Source organism: Pseudopodoces humilis, chromosome 8, assembly GCF_049639895.1.
Source record: "Pseudopodoces humilis isolate 2021_Gansu_Grassland_sample_001 chromosome 8, ASM4963989v1, whole genome shotgun sequence".
Lineage (NCBI taxonomy): Eukaryota > Metazoa > Chordata > Aves > Passeriformes > Paridae > Pseudopodoces > Pseudopodoces humilis.
The window spans coordinates 14,025,140-14,043,956 of record NC_142207.1 but is presented as its reverse complement, the minus strand read 5'-3'; the positions used below and the strand labels follow the sequence as shown (position 1 = coordinate 14,043,956).

At 36.7% G+C, this 18,817-nt stretch overlaps 1 protein-coding gene across 2 annotated transcripts in view; it reads left to right on the top strand.

Annotated features, from left to right (window-relative positions):
• The window catches only part of MAP3K2 (mitogen-activated protein kinase kinase kinase 2), a 51,316-nt gene extending 32,530 nt beyond the window's left edge, over positions 1-18,786 (top strand). The window contains exons 11-17 of one of the 2 annotated variants that reach the window (XM_014249439.2): positions 2,932-3,024; positions 5,561-5,767; positions 6,509-6,657; positions 8,467-8,598; positions 9,757-9,886; positions 10,812-10,989; positions 12,730-18,786. In XM_014249439.2, the coding sequence (XP_014104914.1) occupies positions 2,932-3,024; positions 5,561-5,767; positions 6,509-6,657; positions 8,467-8,598; positions 9,757-9,886; positions 10,812-10,989; positions 12,730-12,955 (1,115 nt within the window). In that variant the 3' untranslated portion in view covers positions 12,956-18,786. Of the gene's footprint in view, positions 1-2,928; positions 3,025-5,560; positions 5,768-6,508; positions 6,658-8,466; positions 8,599-9,756; positions 9,887-10,811; positions 10,990-12,729 lie in introns of both variants that reach the window. The other variant, XM_005519683.3, reaches the window with a different exon arrangement.
• Positions 18,787-18,817: the final 31 nt, after the last annotated feature.

Below are 18,817 nucleotides of genomic sequence, written 5' to 3'. Positions count from 1 at the left end.
GATTGTGTGTAACACCACTCCTAGTGGGTGTAGTATAACTGTCTGCCTCCATATAAAGAACAAATGTATGGGGGCACACAACACTTAGTTAAATTGGACTGTAATATCTAAGTTGGTGTATAACTGTAGTCAGTTTATTTAATTTGGAGGTGGTGTGGTTTAACCCCAGTAGGTAGCTAAGCCCCACACAGCTGCTTGCTCACTCCCCCATATGAGATCGGGGAGAGAATCCAAGGGGAAAAGTAAGAAAACTCATGAGTTAAAATAAAGGGAGTTAAATAGTACAGCAAAAGCTGCACACACATGCAGAACGAAACAATGACTTCGTTCACTATTTCCCATCAGCAGGTAGGTGTTCAGCCATTTCCAGGAAAGCAAGGCTTCATCACTCCTAGTAGTTACCTGGGAAGACAAACACCATCACTACAAATGTCCTCCCTCTGTCTTCCTCCCAGCTTTTGTTGCAGAGCAAAACCTCAGATAGTATGGGATATCCCTTGAGTCAGTGGGGGCCAGCTGTCCAAGATGTGTTCCTTCCCAACTTCTTGTGCCTCCCAGCCCACTCTACCAGCTGGTAGAAGCCCAAAAGCTCCTTGATTCTGTGTAAATGTGCTTCAGCAATAATTAAAATATGTTATCAACAGTGTTTTGGCCACAGATCTAAAATGTAGCACCATAAGAGCTGCTATGAAGAAAATTAACTCTAGCCCAGCCAAGAACAGTACATGGAGCCTTCGTTTTCTTCCATGTGAAATAAGAATCACTTTGAAGTGCTCATGACTTCTGTAATTGAAAGCACTGCAAAGTGAAAGGATGGAGAGCTGTGTGCTGTGCCTATAAATTAATCATCACCACTAATGGTTTTTTTTTGATACAATACTCTGGCTCAAATCCAAGTTGTTGTGCAGGGTTCAGGCTGTGAAGTGCAGTGGGTAACCTTGAAAGTGCTCTGAAGTGTCTTCTCACAGTCATGTCTCACTACAATACTTTGCTGTTGAACAATACTTAGTTTCCAGTAAATCAAAAAGGTTTTGTGTTTCTTCAGTCTGTTACATATTTTGAGGCACTTTTTTATTTTGATTCTGAACTTTTATCAATATAAATGTGTGATGGTGAGTTTTTTCTTTTTGGAATTCTGGAATGCTTCATAGACTGCACCAGATTTTATTTTAAATAAAAATAAAACTACATAAAATAAAACTAAATAAAACTAAAGTTTTTAATAAAACTAAAAAACTTTAAAACTAAAACTTTAGTTTAAATAAAACTAAAACTGTGTGTAAGAAGCATTTAGGTGGCAGAGATAAATACCAAAAGACTTGAAAATGTCAGAAATTACTTTGCCTTTTGTATAATCCTAATGTAGTTTATTTTACATTGTGTTCATTGCAGTTACTTTTCTGATAAGATCATATTGCAATATTTTTAATGGGGATTTCTTGGGGTTTTTTTCCCATGGCATATTCTGGTATGTTGACAGTGGGATAGATAGTAATCATTAATTCAATATTTGTTATCATGATTTGATGTGTAGCACAAGCAGAAAAAATGTCCATCTGGCCTAGTCTTTCCTCCTGCCACAACCAGTACTGGGCTTCTACAGAGAGTGTGTAGTGTTCCTCTCTCAGAATATACTCCTAGTCAGGTATTGCTCAAGGGTTCTGTAAATGCAAGATGTTCTTCTTCGGTATCTATCTATCTGTGATTTGATATTTGATATATCGGATATCTATCTGATATTTGATATATCTGATATATGATATCTATCTGTGATTCGATAGATTTTTTTCTTTTCTTTCCACAAATTTTTCTTGTCCCTACTTCAACTTGTATAAACTTTCTCAGCATCAGCTGTAGGTTGCAACAGAAAGTTATGCAATTTATTGTGTTTTATGAAGAAGTATGTGCTTTGTGACTTTTTTTAATGCTTGCTTTGTTTTGGTTTTTTTTGTTACTGTTTTTCTGGTGGATTTTTTTGGTTTGGTTTTTTAATGGACCTCTTTGCTCCCTTTGAGCTGTTGTTTTTCTAGTATACAGAGGCCTCCATTCCTTATGGAAAAGCAGTTTCGTATCTCTGATCATCTCTGTCTTTCGGAATATTTTTCAGTTTTACTAAATTCTTTGAAATGGAGTAGACCAAAATTTTGTTCAGTGTATCTTGCAGCACTTAATTTTCTTCTCAGCTAATACAAAGAGTTCAGCTGCTGCTTTTTAGGAAGTCTCTATCACAAACCTTTACAGAAGCCTACACTGAATTTCATCTGCAACTTAAATAACCAGTCACGTAGACTCTTAAGGGCCTTCTCTAATTATTCTGTTGTTTTTATTTCTCAGAGTGGTTTTTGTCACCTCACTGTTCTTTGCTCTGTACAGAGAATTCATGGATAATTAAACTCATGGGTTTTAGCCCAGATTCCTGTGGACTGTTGACTGTTTCCTCCCTATTTATGTACTTATCTTCTAACCAATTATTTATGCATGAGGGACTTTTCCCCTTGTCTTATACTTTTACCCCTCAATAACTTTTAAAAGAGGATCCATTGAATGTGTTTTAGTAATTGAAGCTGTGTTGACTCATTCACCAGTTTTTCTTATTTATACAACTTTAAATTATGTTCTTTGGAATAGTTTCTCCTCTAGAAAGTAGTTTTAAAACTGGAATAATCAGGCACACTGCAGTCCTCCAACATTCTTTTTAAGGAAGAGGTTACAAACCACTTGAGCTATTGAATTTTTGGTCCTTTGGGACTTTTGACTGAAGTCCTTTCAGTTCTTTTGAGTTGTGTGATTTTGTTTTATAAACCTCTTTTTGCTCTGATGCTTCAATCCTTCATATCCTCTGATATGTAAGTTTGTATTACCAAAGTGATTAATTTAACATTCTTTTGTCACATTTTAAATTTTGAAATGAATCCTTTTATTTTCTAGTAGAGTATGATATCCCAATATTTGAGAAATTTGGAAAGGGGGGGACTTATCCCAGACGATATCATATTTCATATCATCAGCAAGACTACAGTGATGGTAAGTATGAACACTGCAACAGTTTTAATTATCTGTTTTTCTTATCTGAAAATGTGAATAAAATTGTAAGATCTTAAAATATTGAAGAAACTGAAAGCTTATATGCTTTCCCCAAACTCACTTGCTAAGCTTCTAATGATTGATAGAACCTCTGAGCAGTTTTATTGTCTGGCAGAGTTATGGATTTCAGAATTTCTGACTCATATGCACAACTGTGGAAATGTTTGCTGTCTTTGGCCGCACACAGGTCATACACTGTAAGTTTTTGACCTTTGTGACCCTTTTATAGCTAAACTAGGTACGTCGGTTTGTAATGTCTTGTTTTGCTTTAAGAAATCTCAAGTACGATGGAGTTCCTGTTAACAGTTTCTTAGATTAAAAGAGTAAATAAAATTTAAGAGCAGTGATGTAAACTGAGAATTAGCAGGTGAAATAAATTGTTGGAATGCAAAGCAGCACCTGCTAATGTGTCCACAAAACTGGTTTGGACAGTAATACCATTGATATAAATTTAACATGTGTTAAATTTCTAAAGGAAAAGTAGAGAGGAGTAGCTGTAGGATTTTCATACTTAAGGGTGTGTCAAGCACTAGTTAAGAAGTGTTAAGAAGAAATGTCTCCCAAGACCAGATGGTGTCACTTGCAGTGTGGAATGAGCACAGCAATAAATGGAATTATGTTACAGGAATCACAGAAATACCAAACTGAGGCACTGCAAAGTCCAGTCCCTTGCTCTAAGGCAAGATTTAAAGAGGCAAAGATCTGTCACACTTACTTTCAAGTGAACTCTAAATTGGCTTCAACAGAAGACATACTTTCTTTATGTTACCAGATTCCAAAATAGCTTATCTTATAACTTAACTTCTCTGTCTCCCAAAACATTTTTCCTGCAAGTGAAAATAGTAACTAGTTACTCTATTTTAACACAATGAGTCATTGCTCTCATATGTCACTGCATCACACACTTACCTGTTATCTCACCTTAGTTTCTTCTCCTCCCCAAGCTGAGGCTTTTCTCATGGCCACCTTTATATATTTATGTAACATAGGATATAAGCAGAAGTTGGTATGTAGCAGTCGCATTAATACATTGCAGAATGACCCTGCTTTCTGGTACTGACCTACATTCTGACTGCTCTTCAGTCTTTGCTTACATTTCCTATATCATTTTCTTCATGACTTCAGGCCAACCAATTGCTTCACGCTTTGTAGTTTCTGCAGTAGATTTCTCTTTTAAGTATGTGTGTAGTACTTCCTTACTGAATTTCATCTTGTTGATTTTTGAATCATCTCTAACTTCCAGTATCACTGTGAATTTTGATTTTTATCTTTAAATGGACTTTCAGCCACACTTAGCATGATGTCATCTGCAATACTGCAGTGTGTTAAGTTCCATCATATGTACATCATGAATTAAAACAGTGTATGGAAGTGGACTGAAGATGAGCTGCTAGGGATGTATACTTAAATTATCCTCCCCTTTGATGAGAAATCACTGATAATGGCTCTGAATCTGTCTTGAGTATAATTTGCATAGTAAGCTGGTCTGCAACACTTCATGAGTTGGCTTGTGAGAATGTCCCATTGGAATGGGAAAATTGGATTAGCTACATAAGACAAACCAATTATGACTGGTTTATCACATTTTTATCTTCTCAGTGGTGAATAAAAGTGCTTGATTACTTGCTCGCATATCTTTCTTGGAATTTAAATTGTTCAGACTGGTATATAAGTCTGAGTCTACTATTTCAAAGATATTTTATCTGCTTTCTTTAGTCCTCTGGGAACATGTCCTCCAGTGTAATACCTAATGAATCAGAGACTTCTTCAGTTATTGCTGAGTTCTGTAGGATGAAACTTAATCAAGAGATGCTATCCTAAAAATAGTTGTGTTATCTAAATAGATTAACATAAATTGTATTAGTCATCTGGTTGTAATTAAATTAACGTGTTGAAGATTGGTGCTCTGGTTTTCTATTCTGATGCTGTAGCCATCTCCAAATTTTGTACTGCTTGTGTTTTGATTTCTAAAGCACTTCTGTGGTCTTCCTGTTGATTCCATGTGTCAGTCTTTCTCTGCATTCAATTCTTTCTAGTTTACAGAAGGAAGAGGCTGGCTTGGGCACTACAGGATTGTAAACGTGTATTTTGTTCTCCTAAATATCAGAAATTTGGTATTTGCATATTAATAGAGCAATAAAAGCAGAGGCATGATGTTTCCTTTTCTCCTCTTACAGGTCTCCAGATTTTTCAAGCACATTGATTATATTTCAGAACAGTTCCAGAATTTGGTCCCAGTTTTCATCTCTTAAACACAAGATTTTGGTTCTGTCTAGTCTTTATGTACATCTGTGATGAATGTTTGTTTTCTTCTAAGTGGAAGGTTAAAGCAGTACATTTCATGATGATTGTCCTGTCCTCCACTGTGGCAGATCCGAACTAGATGATGTAGAATTCATAAAGTATTTGCATGCACGCATTGCATTGCAGTATCTTTTTGTACTGTAACATTTGTGTTCTGTGTATATCATTGAAGGTCGTAAAACTTTTCCAAGAGCCAGAAGGACTCAGGGGAACAACTTCCGATCACCAGTTAGTTTCAGTCCCACTGATCACTCGCTGAGCACCAGCAGTGGGAGCAGCGTCTTTACGCCAGAATACGAAGATAACCGAATGAGGAGGAGGAGCAGTGACATAGACAATCCTACCTTGTCAGTCATGGACATCAGCCCACCCAGCCGCTGTAAGCTCTGGCATTTTGTGAACCCTCCTGTAAAACTCTTTACTCTTCAAGTGTATCGTGTCAAAACCACCTAGCATGTCATCCAATAAATATATATATTTATACATATATACATACCATTAAATAACCTGGTTTTAGCTCTCTAATAGGTAAAGGTAATCAGTATTTTCATTGTTTACCTTGCTAACCTTCATGTAGACTTTCAGTTAGAACTTACATCTATGATAACAAAACATTGTATGTGATTTTTTACACTCTTTAGGACCTGAGAAGGGTTTTGTAGGTTGCAGTTACTATTTATTTTTACAGATGTTGGTCATATTTTGAGTTAAACTATACATTTTTAGTGGTACTGCTTCATACTTGTGGTAGAATTTCAAGAGCAAATATACTTTGTGATGACTTCAGTAGCTCATACCTTGTAATTATGCCTTGATTTTTTTAAAAGAAAGTTGTTTGTTTAACATGCTTATTCTGTTTTTCAGATTAGCTATTGCTAGTTGTTTTAAGCAAGTCTAGTTCTACCACAACTTACTTTGTGAATAAATTTAAGTAGCTCATATTCTCCATCTTACAGGGAGTTTTATTGATCTTTGTAATCTATTTGGTAAGGCTTAGGACACACAGTCTCTGTTGTTGAAAAAGTAGTCTTTTAAAAAATTATTTTCTGTGTATTCCAGTTTTTCTCGATCAGCTGAATAACAAGCTCATTTGAAAACCAAAACATACTTATATTTTCAGCACCACGAGCTCCAACTAACTGGAGACTTGGTAAACTGCTGGGTCAAGGTGCATTTGGCAGAGTGTATCTGTGTTACGATGCTGATACTGGAAGAGAACTGGCTGTTAAACAAGTTCAGTTTGATCCCGATAGTCCGGAAACCAGCAAGGTAAGTTAAAAGAGAAAAGGCTTCTGCTGGAGTGGTGTGAACTAGACCAGACTCACATTCCTTTCCTTGAACAGGATGAACATGTTTTGAACATGTTTTGAACCGTGTTGTTTTAGGAAACCATGTCCTTGTTAGGAATTCTGTTTTGGTAGTACCATAGATAATTCACCTGCTTACCTGATTTTAACTTTACATCACATTTTTTGATTTTCAGACACATCCTTATGCTGTGAAGATGCATAATTTGATTTGGTGCAGTCTTGGTCTCTAAAATTAAACAATCTATTATGAAGTGTGCTCTGAAATAGATAATTATTTATACTAACTGGAATTGGAAGAAGTTACATTTATAAACAGAAAAAGCTGTACGAATATAAGTATTCCTGAAAACAAATTGGTTTTGGCTGTGAAGACAGTTTGAGATTTTTACATGTTTTTTTCATCTTTTTTGGGGGTATTTCTATGTTTGGGGTTTGTTTGTTTGTTTTGTTTTTTTTAACTTTGTGCATCAAGACTAGCTGCTGTCTTACAGCAGCGCTGTTGTACACTGTTTCTCCCTAAAGAGCAAAAGTTTCCTTGTTAGTTTATTCTCTCTCTAAAATTAAACTTGTCCATCTTTAAATACTGGATGCTGAAGGAGATAAACAATTCAAAAGTAGCACCAATTCACTATTTCTTCTTTTCCCAAACCATACTTGCTGCTTTTTACAGGATGGGAAGAGAATTATAACTTTCCCTACATTATGGCTGCATTCTGCATTGTGGGGAGCAAGGCCAGGGAAACAATGGGTGTAAGCATGATTGCAGTATTGAGTGGCTGCCAGTTATAGTTGCTGCTATTAGTGGTGTAGGATCAAAGAAAAAGTCAAGAATCATTTGTGCTGTAGATTCCTAGTGTAGTTGTTGTTGCTGCTTTTTAAAAACGTGTAACAAAACAACTCATTATGTTTTGGAAATGTTAAAATATGGTAGTATTTCTCCTGAAGCAACAGTTTTGTGAGCTCAATTATCATAGCATTTTGTAGTATTATTTGTCTCTGTGTGAAAAAAAATCTCTATCCTTTCTAGTCTCAGAAGTATGAGGGTATCCATAATACTCTATGACAGATAAAAGTTCAGGTTTTGATGAAAAACTTCTAGGTGAAATTTGGAATCTAGTCAAGTTTGAATTTGTGGGTTAGTATTTTTCCAGCATCTAATTGTACAGTCCATTTCAAATTATCTTGCTTCCTGTTTGCAAAATTTGTAGTATTTTGGATGGCTCTGGAGAAAAGACCAGTTGCTAGTGTTTTCCTCTGTTGTATTTCATTATTACAATATGAAGTGCTATTCAAAAGCATTTTTAAAGTATAGTCTATCATCCTGGAAGAGTTAAGAATTAATGTTAATTATTCCACCACAAAGGTTAAAATGCGGAGGGGTGGGTTCTGTGTTTTCTTAGTTGCTTTTTTTTACCCAACTGGAGGCTTATGACATGTTGTAAAATGATCACTGACCTCATACACTTATTGATATTTGCTGTGCTCTGAAACAAACATAACTTCAAGGAGGAGAAACAATAAAAAAACAACAAAATCATCCCAAAGATAATGTATAGAAAAGAGATAGTTTTGGTTTATTTTTAATTACCTCAAGTTAACATTGGTATTTTCTTGTTATAGAATGCAAAAAACTTTACATTAGCTGTAGCATTTTGTTACTTACTTTGCATAACACTTCAATATGTACACACTGCTCTGCTTGAAAAAATTCAAAATCTTAGTTTTACTACATCAAGCATGGTAAATCTGTCCTGTTTTGTCCTTTCAGGAAGTAAATGCACTTGAATGTGAGATTCAGTTGCTGAAAAATCTGCTGCATGAAAGAATTGTTCAGTATTATGGCTTCTTGAGAGATTCACCTGAAAGGACACTCTCAATATTCATGGAGTATATGCCTGGGGTAAGCAACAGAGCTCATCCACTTCAGCCATCGATTGTGTGCAGTGTGATGAGCACCCAAGCATTCAGCTTTGTATAAGTACACACAGATATTTAAAACTGTCCAAGTTAAAAACACCAAAGATGGGTACTGACAAGTGTTTGCAGCCTCCTGTCTTCTCCATTGCTTGCTTGGGTTTTCAGAATTTCAGTGGTTCATACAAAAGCTCTTTGTGTTTGTTTTTGGCATAAGTGGTGCCTAGCAATGTCTTTGAAAAGACAATATTATCATTAATAAGCTCTTAAATCTCCCTGAATTTTATTGTTTTGTTTTGCCACGCTTGAAGTATTTCTGGAAAATAAAAAGTAGCTGAGATGGGGGTGGGAATAAGTGCATAGAGAAAATAATCTTGGTACGTTCTTCTTGTGTGGCACCTAATACATGCTGAACTGCTGTTCTTCTGTTTTCTTAGGATATACTATAAAGTCAGAAAACTGCAGATTTTCATTTTCTCACCAAGTGGGGTCAGCAGAACTAAATAAAATGTGCTCCTATAAAAACAGAGGCTCTGTATTTCTGAAAAGTTACAGCAGTCTACTTACTATGAGACTCCAGAGGGGAAAAGCAGTGTCTGCATTGTTTCTTGGTGGTGGACTTTTTGTTTGCTGCTTCATTTTTTTTGAGTTTTGGGCCTTGTTTTGTGGGACTTCTTGAATTTTTCTGAAATTTGGAGGGCAGTGTGACAGAAGTAATCTTAGCAGTTTGTAACTCCATGTGACAAAGACAGGTTTTACAAAAACATTTGCAAAAAGCCCGAGGAGTTTTGATTTAATCTTATATTAATCTAAGACTTTCTTACCTCTTATTTTTTACCTAAAGCACCACTCTATGGTGCTTTAGCACATGGTGTTTTTTTTTCTTGACAGCGTATTCATCTGAGTATAAGCTAACACACATGGTATGTGTTATGTCCATCCTGAGTATCATCACTTACCCATCAAAAAGTTTGAGGGTGCTGTTCTATTTCTGTACATTGGACTGGAACTATTCAGCTGCTTGCGAGTTTCAAGGTTAAATCAAGAAAAGTTGTAATTTTCAATGTCTACATTTCAGGCATAAATTTAATTGAATTTCAGTTGAATTCTAGAAGTGTTAGTGCTTTATACTTCTGTGCCATAGGGTTCCATCAAAGACCAATTGAAATCATATGGAGCACTCACAGAGAATGTGACTCGTAAATACACACGGCAGATTTTGGAAGGAGTTCACTATTTGCACAGTAATATGATTGTCCATCGAGATATTAAAGGTAATGATAGATCTGTGCACACTTCAGTGCTCTTTATTACTGAACCTTTTCCAATCTTATGTGAAGCACTAAAATGCAATTAAGTTTGAAATACCAAAATATTGACTTAAAATTAGTATGATTGCTTTCCATCTTTTAATCTTGTCACTGTTGTAACCTGGGGAGGGAAAAATGAGCAACTTTGGGATGTTCTAGTAGAGTTTTGACAATGTTTCTTTAGTCTCCATCTGCAAAACAATCAGGATGAATTCCTTCCTTTACAAGAAATGACTGGCAGAGGTGACTTGCCTGATCAGGCTTCTTCCATTTTACTGCTAGGAAGCCTGGTGAAACATTTACTTTTTGCAGATAGGTATAGGTGACTTGCAAGTGTTTCATAAGCAAGGTGTGAATATGTAGGAAGATGGTGGCATGCAGAATAGGTGTGTTGAACACAATGCTGTTGTATTCCCTAATATTTTTACCATTTTTCTGTCACTTTATATCAACAGTGTTTTGTTCCTATGAAGGCTGAGATATCACAGTCAATTTGTACATCTGTCTTGTGCAGATAACTTCTTTGAATAAATCTGTAACACTATTTGAAATTTTGCTATAAAATAGTATGGAGACATTTTCAGTTGTGTGGAAACTCCCATTTTTTTTTTTAAATTTCCCATGTGTGGCACATTCCTTATTTTTTCAGGAGGACTTTACAAAGGGACTACCCCTTCCTGGAAAAGGCCTAGAATGCAAACCAGTGTATGCAATTCATTATTTTCTGAGCTCCAGAACAGAGTAGGAATGAGCAGAGAAAGTAAATTGTCTGGCTAGAAATTCTAGGCTGATGTTGAATTGTATCACTGAATCCAAACTTCTGTTACTCTTTCCTGTACCAAAACCTTGAGTCTTTTGTGAAGGTAATGCTGTTTTCCCTTCCTTCCAGGAGCGAATATTCTGCGGGATTCAGCAGGCAATGTGAAGCTTGGTGACTTTGGTGCCAGCAAACGACTGCAGACTATTTGTCTCTCTGGTACGGGAATGAAGTCTGTCACAGGAACTCCCTACTGGATGAGTCCTGAAGTTATTAGTGGAGAAGGGTACGGCAGAAAAGCAGACATCTGGTATGTTAAAAAAACCCTTCTCTACTGAAAAGTGTCAGTTCATTTTCAACAGAGAGTAGGTGTTTGTTATCTGACGCTGCAGTGTTTCATCCTGGGATTTAAGATGAAGAGGGTGGCAAATGTTAGCATCAACAGTCATATTTGGAGTCTTAACACTGAAATTTAATTTTTCATGTGGCAATTTCTCAGCCCATCAGTTTAGAGATCATAAGAGAATCCTTTCAACTGACCTTGCATGAAGTTAGGTTTACCAGACTGTTTGTTAGTTGTGGAGAGGTACTGACTGAAAGCAATATGTGAAGCTTTGAAACGTCAGTTCAGTCGATATCTTGTAATGAAGCTTCAACACCAAAATACCTTTGCTGCAAGGCATAAAATAAAATGCTACTCCTCTAAACTCAGAAGTTGAACACTTAAGAGTGAATTTGTCAGATTTAAAAGGGAGTATAAAAAAATAATTTGGTTAGTTGTCAAATACTTAAGAACTAAGAGGGAAAGGTAATTTTCGAAAATGAAGGTTAATGAAACATTGTATATGCTACAGTCTAACATGGCTCTAGCCCAGATGACTTTGGCAATGAGACCCGCTTTGCGCTGAGCTGACCTGTGAATACGCAGTAATGAGCAGGCAGCAGAAGACAGGCAGGAGTAGTAACACTGTGTGTTTAGAGAGGAACTACATTATATACAAGCAATGGCAATACTTTTAACCTCAGGGAAATTAACTTTGGCTACATCAGTTACTTAGTAACTACTCTTATATGTGTGAATAATTGGTCAATCCTTAGCATCAAGTAGCTGACTTGTTCAAATTTGAAGTATTAGTTCCAAGGTTATTGTGTGTTTTTGGTGGAAGCTTAAGAAAAAATACTGAAGTTGAGCTGTCAGTCAGTAAATCCTTATTGTGTAAAGCACTGTGCCTCTGTTAAAGCACAAAATTTCTTGCAAGCATCTTGAAAAACTTTGAAGAATTGGAAAATTCAAACTTTTGGAATTGGGAAATCATTTCAGCCTATCCTTTTTGCAGTATCATTCACTTGTTATTGGGAGATGCTGATCTTTAAGGACATCTGGAACAAAGTTTCTCTGGCCATGTATGCCCTTCTGCCTTCCTAAATTCTTTAAACAGTGTTACTAAACAAAGATTGTTTAGGAATTTAAAATTTTGTTTGTCAATCTAAGTATATTTTTAGTATCCTTAAGTAAAAGAGAAGATATCATGAGGTAGGGCTTTTGTTCTTCAGCTGCCATATTATGTTTGCACACTATTCACTGGTGATAGCTTGTGCATTTCTAATGAGTTGGCAGTACACATGGCATGCACAGAGCATTCATGATGCTTTGCATTTCTGTTCAGCCTCAGGGAGCAGGAAAGCTTCCAAGTGCAGTGCTGAGTGCGTGGCCTTTGTCAGCCCGCTGAGCACTGGATCCTGGCAGTGCCCTACCACGATTGGTATTGCCTGGAAAAATATGTAATTATCCCTTCACTGAGGTAGTAGATTTCAGCTCAAGGAAGTAATAAAGTGGAGACATATAGGTAGTGATTTGTGTAACTTTGAGATAAAGGTAGAGCATTTCATGATGTTTTTTCCCTATGCCTGTTTCATGCTGAAGCTACTCTGTAGTGTTCAGTGGACACTGCTTATTTGTGGTATTTTAGTCCCTCTCTGCTATTTCTTGTTTTCCTGGAAGGGCATGACTCTATTGTAACCTTCTGTTTCACTTCTGCCTCTGTTTCAGGAGTGTAGGTTGCACAGTGGTAGAAATGCTCACTGAGAAACCCCCGTGGGCAGAGTTCGAAGCCATGGCTGCCATCTTTAAAATTGCCACTCAGCCAACCAACCCCCAGCTCCCTCCTCACGTCTCCGACCACGCTCGGGATTTCTTGAAACGGATTTTTATCGAGGCCAAGCTGCGACCATTTGCAGATGAACTGCTAAGACACACGTTTGCACACTATCACTAACACCTGCCTCAACTCAGCTTGCATCTACTGCATTTATTTTCTATTTGACTGCACTTTTCTTTTTTATTTTTTACAAAGAAAAAGGAGAAAAAAGACAAGAGAGAGAATATTCTCTTGAATCTTTGTTTCACTTAGATTGTAAACAATCTAAATTTTGTATCTATAATGAGAATCTTCCCTCCTCCCAACAGGACTAGAACTTTTCGTTTCTATAATGTACTGATGTGGTTGATGTAGATAAAGCACTTTAGTACATATTTGTTCCTTATTTAAAGAGGAAAAAAATTTAAAATGCTTGGACAGTCAGGAACTGTGTGACTTTTTCTGACACCGCTGACTGACTCAGGGTGCAGGGAAAAATAGACATGCAGCTAAATGACAAGAAGGTTACTTCTATGTGATTCTTATCTATATTGTAGGTACTTGCAGCAGAGAGTTCTAAGTTCTTATTTTATTTTAGCATTTAATCAGTTTCTGGAATTTACAGTTTGGAATTTACAGGAACATGCAGTTCTGAGAGTTAATTGATGGAGCTGAAGAACTTGGAACTCTTTGTACAGCAGCATGTCTAGCTGGTACTTCTGTGTGACCAAAAGAAAAGAACAAAAATGAGCTCAAAACTGATGTACTAATTAGAGGTTTTGGTGTAGAATTATTGTATTATCTTAATAGGAAAATAATTACAGGTAAACAGATTATGGGCCCAGACTCCTAGAAACTACTATACTGCAAAGGGGAAATTTTCCATGCTAGACAAGGGTCAGCTATTGGATGTAAATAGTTAGGAGAACGCCTCCTGCTCTATCTGCCAAAGAGAACCTCTGTTGCATAAGCTTCAAGGGAGACAGTTATCTTAGCTGATAAAAAATACTGGTGTTGAGGGTCAGTTCTCCTCCACAGTCCCATGAATGGCTGCAGGGGAAAGGGAGTAACTAATCCTTGTGCAGTATATGAGTTACTGGATTCAGAATGAGCTATAAGAAATGTTTTCAAAGCTGTTGAGAGGCGCTAGGATGGAATGTATGTCAACATCAAGTGCCTGAATAATACAAAATTCTTCTCATTCTGCACTAAAAAAAAAATGGTTTAGTAATGCTGGTCAGTCATCTAGGATGTGTTAATAATTCCTGAAATAAAGTCAAACATCTCTTAACATCAGGAATGAGTCACTGAGAAAGCTAGGACTCCAGCTGTATTTTTAATAAAGTTGCACTGATGAATCCTATGAAGATGGAGGCACAGCCCAGAAAACTGTACAAAGAACAGGCCAAAAGTGCAGAGAGAGCCAGCAATTAAATAACATCAGTGTGATTATTCCAGCCTGATAATCCAGATTGGTGTTTGTCTGATTTCCAACTGTCATAAAGTGTACGTTACTTACTTTTTCTATTTCTGAAAGAACATAATAAAAGAAGTAAAAATCTGGAATATTGCTTCTCAGCTGAGAAGCCCAGGTACTAATCAGGTGTACTGAATAACTGACTTTTCACAACAGAAAAGTCAGACTCATATTTTTGTAGAAGAACAGAACATAAATAATTTAAAGGGGCATTTGGAAATAAACTATTGGACAACAGAACTGAAATTATGTTTACTGTTTTGGATGATTCATTGCTTGCTTTTTTTGTTTTTTAAAGGCAGAGCAGGCTGGTACTGTGACCCTTGTCTAGTCTGACAAGGCTCTACCTGTTCTGCATCTTTAGAGGTCTGTCAGGTTTACAAAATGCATGGAGACAGAACAATAAGCTTACCTATTCTCACAGTCACTCACATATGAGATTTCTGAATTTATTCTTCTGAATTCCATATATTTTATCAGAGCATAAGCCGGAGTATGGATTTATCCTAATCACTTTACCTGTAGTGGAGTAAGAATGACTTTTTTGTGGCCATCTCTCCAGAGACTGAGAGTGGTGACTTCTTCAGCTTATGTGAGTATTTTACCAACTTAGAATTTTCTTGGTCAGGGTAGACAACTGTGCAGGGTTTCCTGAGCACAGGAAGTAGTAGTCAGACCAGGAAAAGTATAAAAGGCTGAAAGGAAAGGCAGCTTGTACTGACTTTTTTTCTTGTTTCTCTGTCACTAGATAAAAGCTATGAAGCAGCCTTTAAGAATTGGTATATACTCTGCTGTAAGGGACCTTTGCTTTATAAGCAAAATACAGTGACAGTAGGGATGGGAAGTTTAATGTAGAACCTAATAGTTTATGTAGGTAATTTTCAAGATCGTGTAATTGAAGTGATTGATTTTAGACTAAACAGGTACCAAAACCAAGGTGGAAATGTATATAAAAATCAGTAGTGGTCAGTGATACCTGAAAAGGTAAGGAAATTTTATATTACCAAAAAAGGACATTAAAGGGAAAATGTAACCAGGTTTATCTGTAGCATTCATAACATTTAAATATATTATTCTAAAGAGAAACTGCACTCTCTGAAGCTTGAACATTTTCAGAATCTAGTTTTCTTATAATGTGACCTTTTTGTGAGACAGTGCTGGATCATGTATATTGCAATATCACTTTCTTGTTGTGATTTTTAATTACTGAACAATCAAGTTTGCTGCTTTTGTGCCTTTTCTAAAAAAAAAATGGCATTCAGTCATGACAACGGTCAGTGTTTTGGAGCCAGGAAAAAAGCAGCTTTCAAAATACATTTTTCATCATGTCTTTGGCATGTCAGAAAGCTGCCAATGTAAAAACTGTGCTTCTTAAATGAAGTTGACATTTTCCAGTTTGAGTGATTCTAGTAAAATTTTACAAATTTAACCAAGGTTAGGCTTAAGCTAGTTTTTTTTTCACCCTAAGGAGAATCTCTGCTGACTTAAATAACTTACAGTAAACTAGTTGGTTATTAATGCAAATATTTTGAGCTAGAAATAATTATAAAGCTAAATCAGACTTTTACCAAGAGGTTGGCTATTACTTACCCCTAATGAGGTAATGTAGTAAAATGAGCTGTATACAGGGTTTGTTAAACACTTACAGGGACTCCTGTGATGATGGTGAATTACCCCTCATTCTAGAATTTGTGAGGGTGCATGGAATTTCATGCTTTAAACTCCACCGGAGGAGGATTGCAGAGCCAAGATCCCTGCTCACACCTTCTTGTATGTCACTTTAAAAGCCACCAGCATTTTGGAATTGTGAATTGGCCTTAATTGTTGAATCCAATTATAAAAGGATGCCAGTGAAAGCAATACTGCTGTAGGGTTGGGTTGCTTTTCTGTAAATGCCACAATGAAGCTATACTCTCAGAAAATAAGAAAAATTTCACGGTGAGTATGTGTATTTTCAAAAGTCTTACTTATCTAATGATTTTTAGCATTCTCTCTGTTGCACATATTAAGTAACAAGAGCTACTTCGTGGTATGGTTTTAATGGTGTAATAGTCCTGTTAGAGTATGACTCATGGTTTCAGTTGTGTTGTGTTAGAGAAAGTTAACACAAAAGTTATTTTTTATTTGGGTGATAGAAATATTCATGGACGAACCCAAAAAGGCATGGATCAAATAAGTGCAAAGTTAAATCTAGTTGTCTTTTCTTGACAGTTTAAATATAGTCTTAAAACTTGTAACTTGATTTCCAATTAGATTTGTAGCTAAACAGTCCTTTCAGTCAAATAAAATGAAAAGTTTTGTTTTTTAGCTAGTGCCTTTTTCTCTGTATGCCTTAATTTTGTTCATGTTAGAACACCATATTGAAATAAGTCATACAATTCCATGTCACCAAAGCAGTCTTAGAGAATGGGTTTTTTCAAAGTGCCCAAAGCAGAGTTTGCCTAACTGCATTGAAAAGTGTGCTTGAGTTATAATCTGCAGCAGACATTCAAATTTAGAACTTTAAAGTGATTTTTGGCTTCCTGTGCTAATACACGTTTTGTATTTGCATTCTGGAGATTGTACACTGATGCACATGCCAGAAAGAGATTTGTCTGCGTGCACAGAAGTAACTGGATTGTCACAATTTGACTTCCTGGCTCTGGGTACCAGACTCTGCAGCAGAGTTTCTTACCGGGCTTGAAAGCAAAGTTGGTACATTTGTAAGCATGGTACTGTATTAAAAGCTGTTTACTTTCAGTGCACAGGAATATGATCTGTCCAAGCAAACTAACAGATTTCTTTCCTGTGCCTTTTGGATAATCCTAATCCTGCCATTGTCTTGACTGAAAGCCTCATAGAACCCGTAGGTACAGTGCAGTATAGCAAGCCATTCTTTTGGACAGCATAGAGCTATGTCTAACTGCAGCTTCAGAGACTCAAGCAAATTGGTCAGATCTACAGTTATTTATAACCAATTTCTTACTTTTTTAATCTTGAAAGACTGTGTCATGCATATAGAAAAGTATAATTTGTGTGCTTGAATGTAAGTCCCTATGGTGTTTCTGGAAAAGCGGAAGTATTGCTGCCAGTGTCATTTCTTCTTGCTGGTAACTTGCTGTCTTGTGGCAATGACAAGTCTGCAGTGTAGAATCACATACAATTACCAAAGCTTTTCTATCCCATATACATATAGCCAAAAGTGATGTTTCATGTCACTTATAGATAGCTTATATTCACCAGTAAACTGTTGCTGAGTAAAGCAGGTACTAGTAAAAAGTGATAGACACTGCCCATATTTCAGACATGTGGGTGTTTATAGTTGCTGTTCTGATATGCAAAATTCATGCTTGTATTAAAATGAAGAGTTTTCTTTTTAAAAGCTCTTTCTAATTTGATCTTACTGTTGTCATTCTAAAATTACTGCATAAGCTTGGTGACTAAAACCTGGTCAGTTCTGTAGCTGGGTCTGAGCCTTGGGACATTTCAGGAACCACCGTGAAGATGAAATTGTGACCTGATCTGTTTTGTGTGCCATAGTGAGAATGTTCCAAAGCTCTGGGAAGCGGCCAGTCCTCTTTCTGTGACAGCCAGATGTCACCCACAGTTACCTGGGTGTGGGTGCTGCCTTCAGGAGGAGCCACTAATGTTCACTGGGGAGTCAGACAGGTTTGCTATCAACCCAGGGTTTCTGAATCAAAATCTGTGATCAGAAACAAAGGAGCTCCTTTCTCATTTGATATCCTCCACTTGGCCCACACCATTTCTTTTTCTTTCTAGCTGGCAAAGCTGTAGTCCTGCATAGGTGGTGGCCCGTGATAGCTCCTGAATAAGGCGTGTGTCCAGCTTTAGACCATGGAGTCCATCACTTGAACCCAGGATGCAGCTCCCAGTTTGCTGTCTCAATCCTTGGGTTTCCTCTAGCAATACAGAAGTTGAGGGGTAGATGGGGTAGAGGAAATTATTTCTCATGTTTCAGAGCAGTCACACCTTGACTAGGGCTTAGTTTTCAGAAACTTATTTTAAAGGGAGAGGACCTAGATTAAACAGCATAAAAATTGTATCTCATAGTTCAGCCCTTATGTTGAGTCCACAGGTAAGGATTGGAGGTCTGGGTCTTGTGTTGAGAGATAAGGAAAAGGATACTCCAGCTCATGAGTGGATAGTCATAGGAAATACATCAGAGCTTTTCTGTGCTTTTTACCTGAAAACTAGATGATCCTTTTTCCCCAGAGGTTTATATAATGTGGATATAAAAACAAGGATTTCATTTTCTTTTCTGAACAGCCATTAGATTGTCAGTTCCCTAGTGTTTGTTTCTTGTTAATACCAGTAAAAAAAGGTGGTGTCACCCTAAAATTGGAATGGTTTATTAAAGCATAGTGTCTGTCATCTCAGACCTCGCAGGAGTTGTAAAATGGAGTATCACTGTAAATATGTGGAGGAGACTGAGATTAATTGGAAAGTAGACTTTTAGTTTTCATGAAGCTATGAATAAAAATTTGTAAATTTACTCTTGATCTAATGTACATTTTTATGTAGCC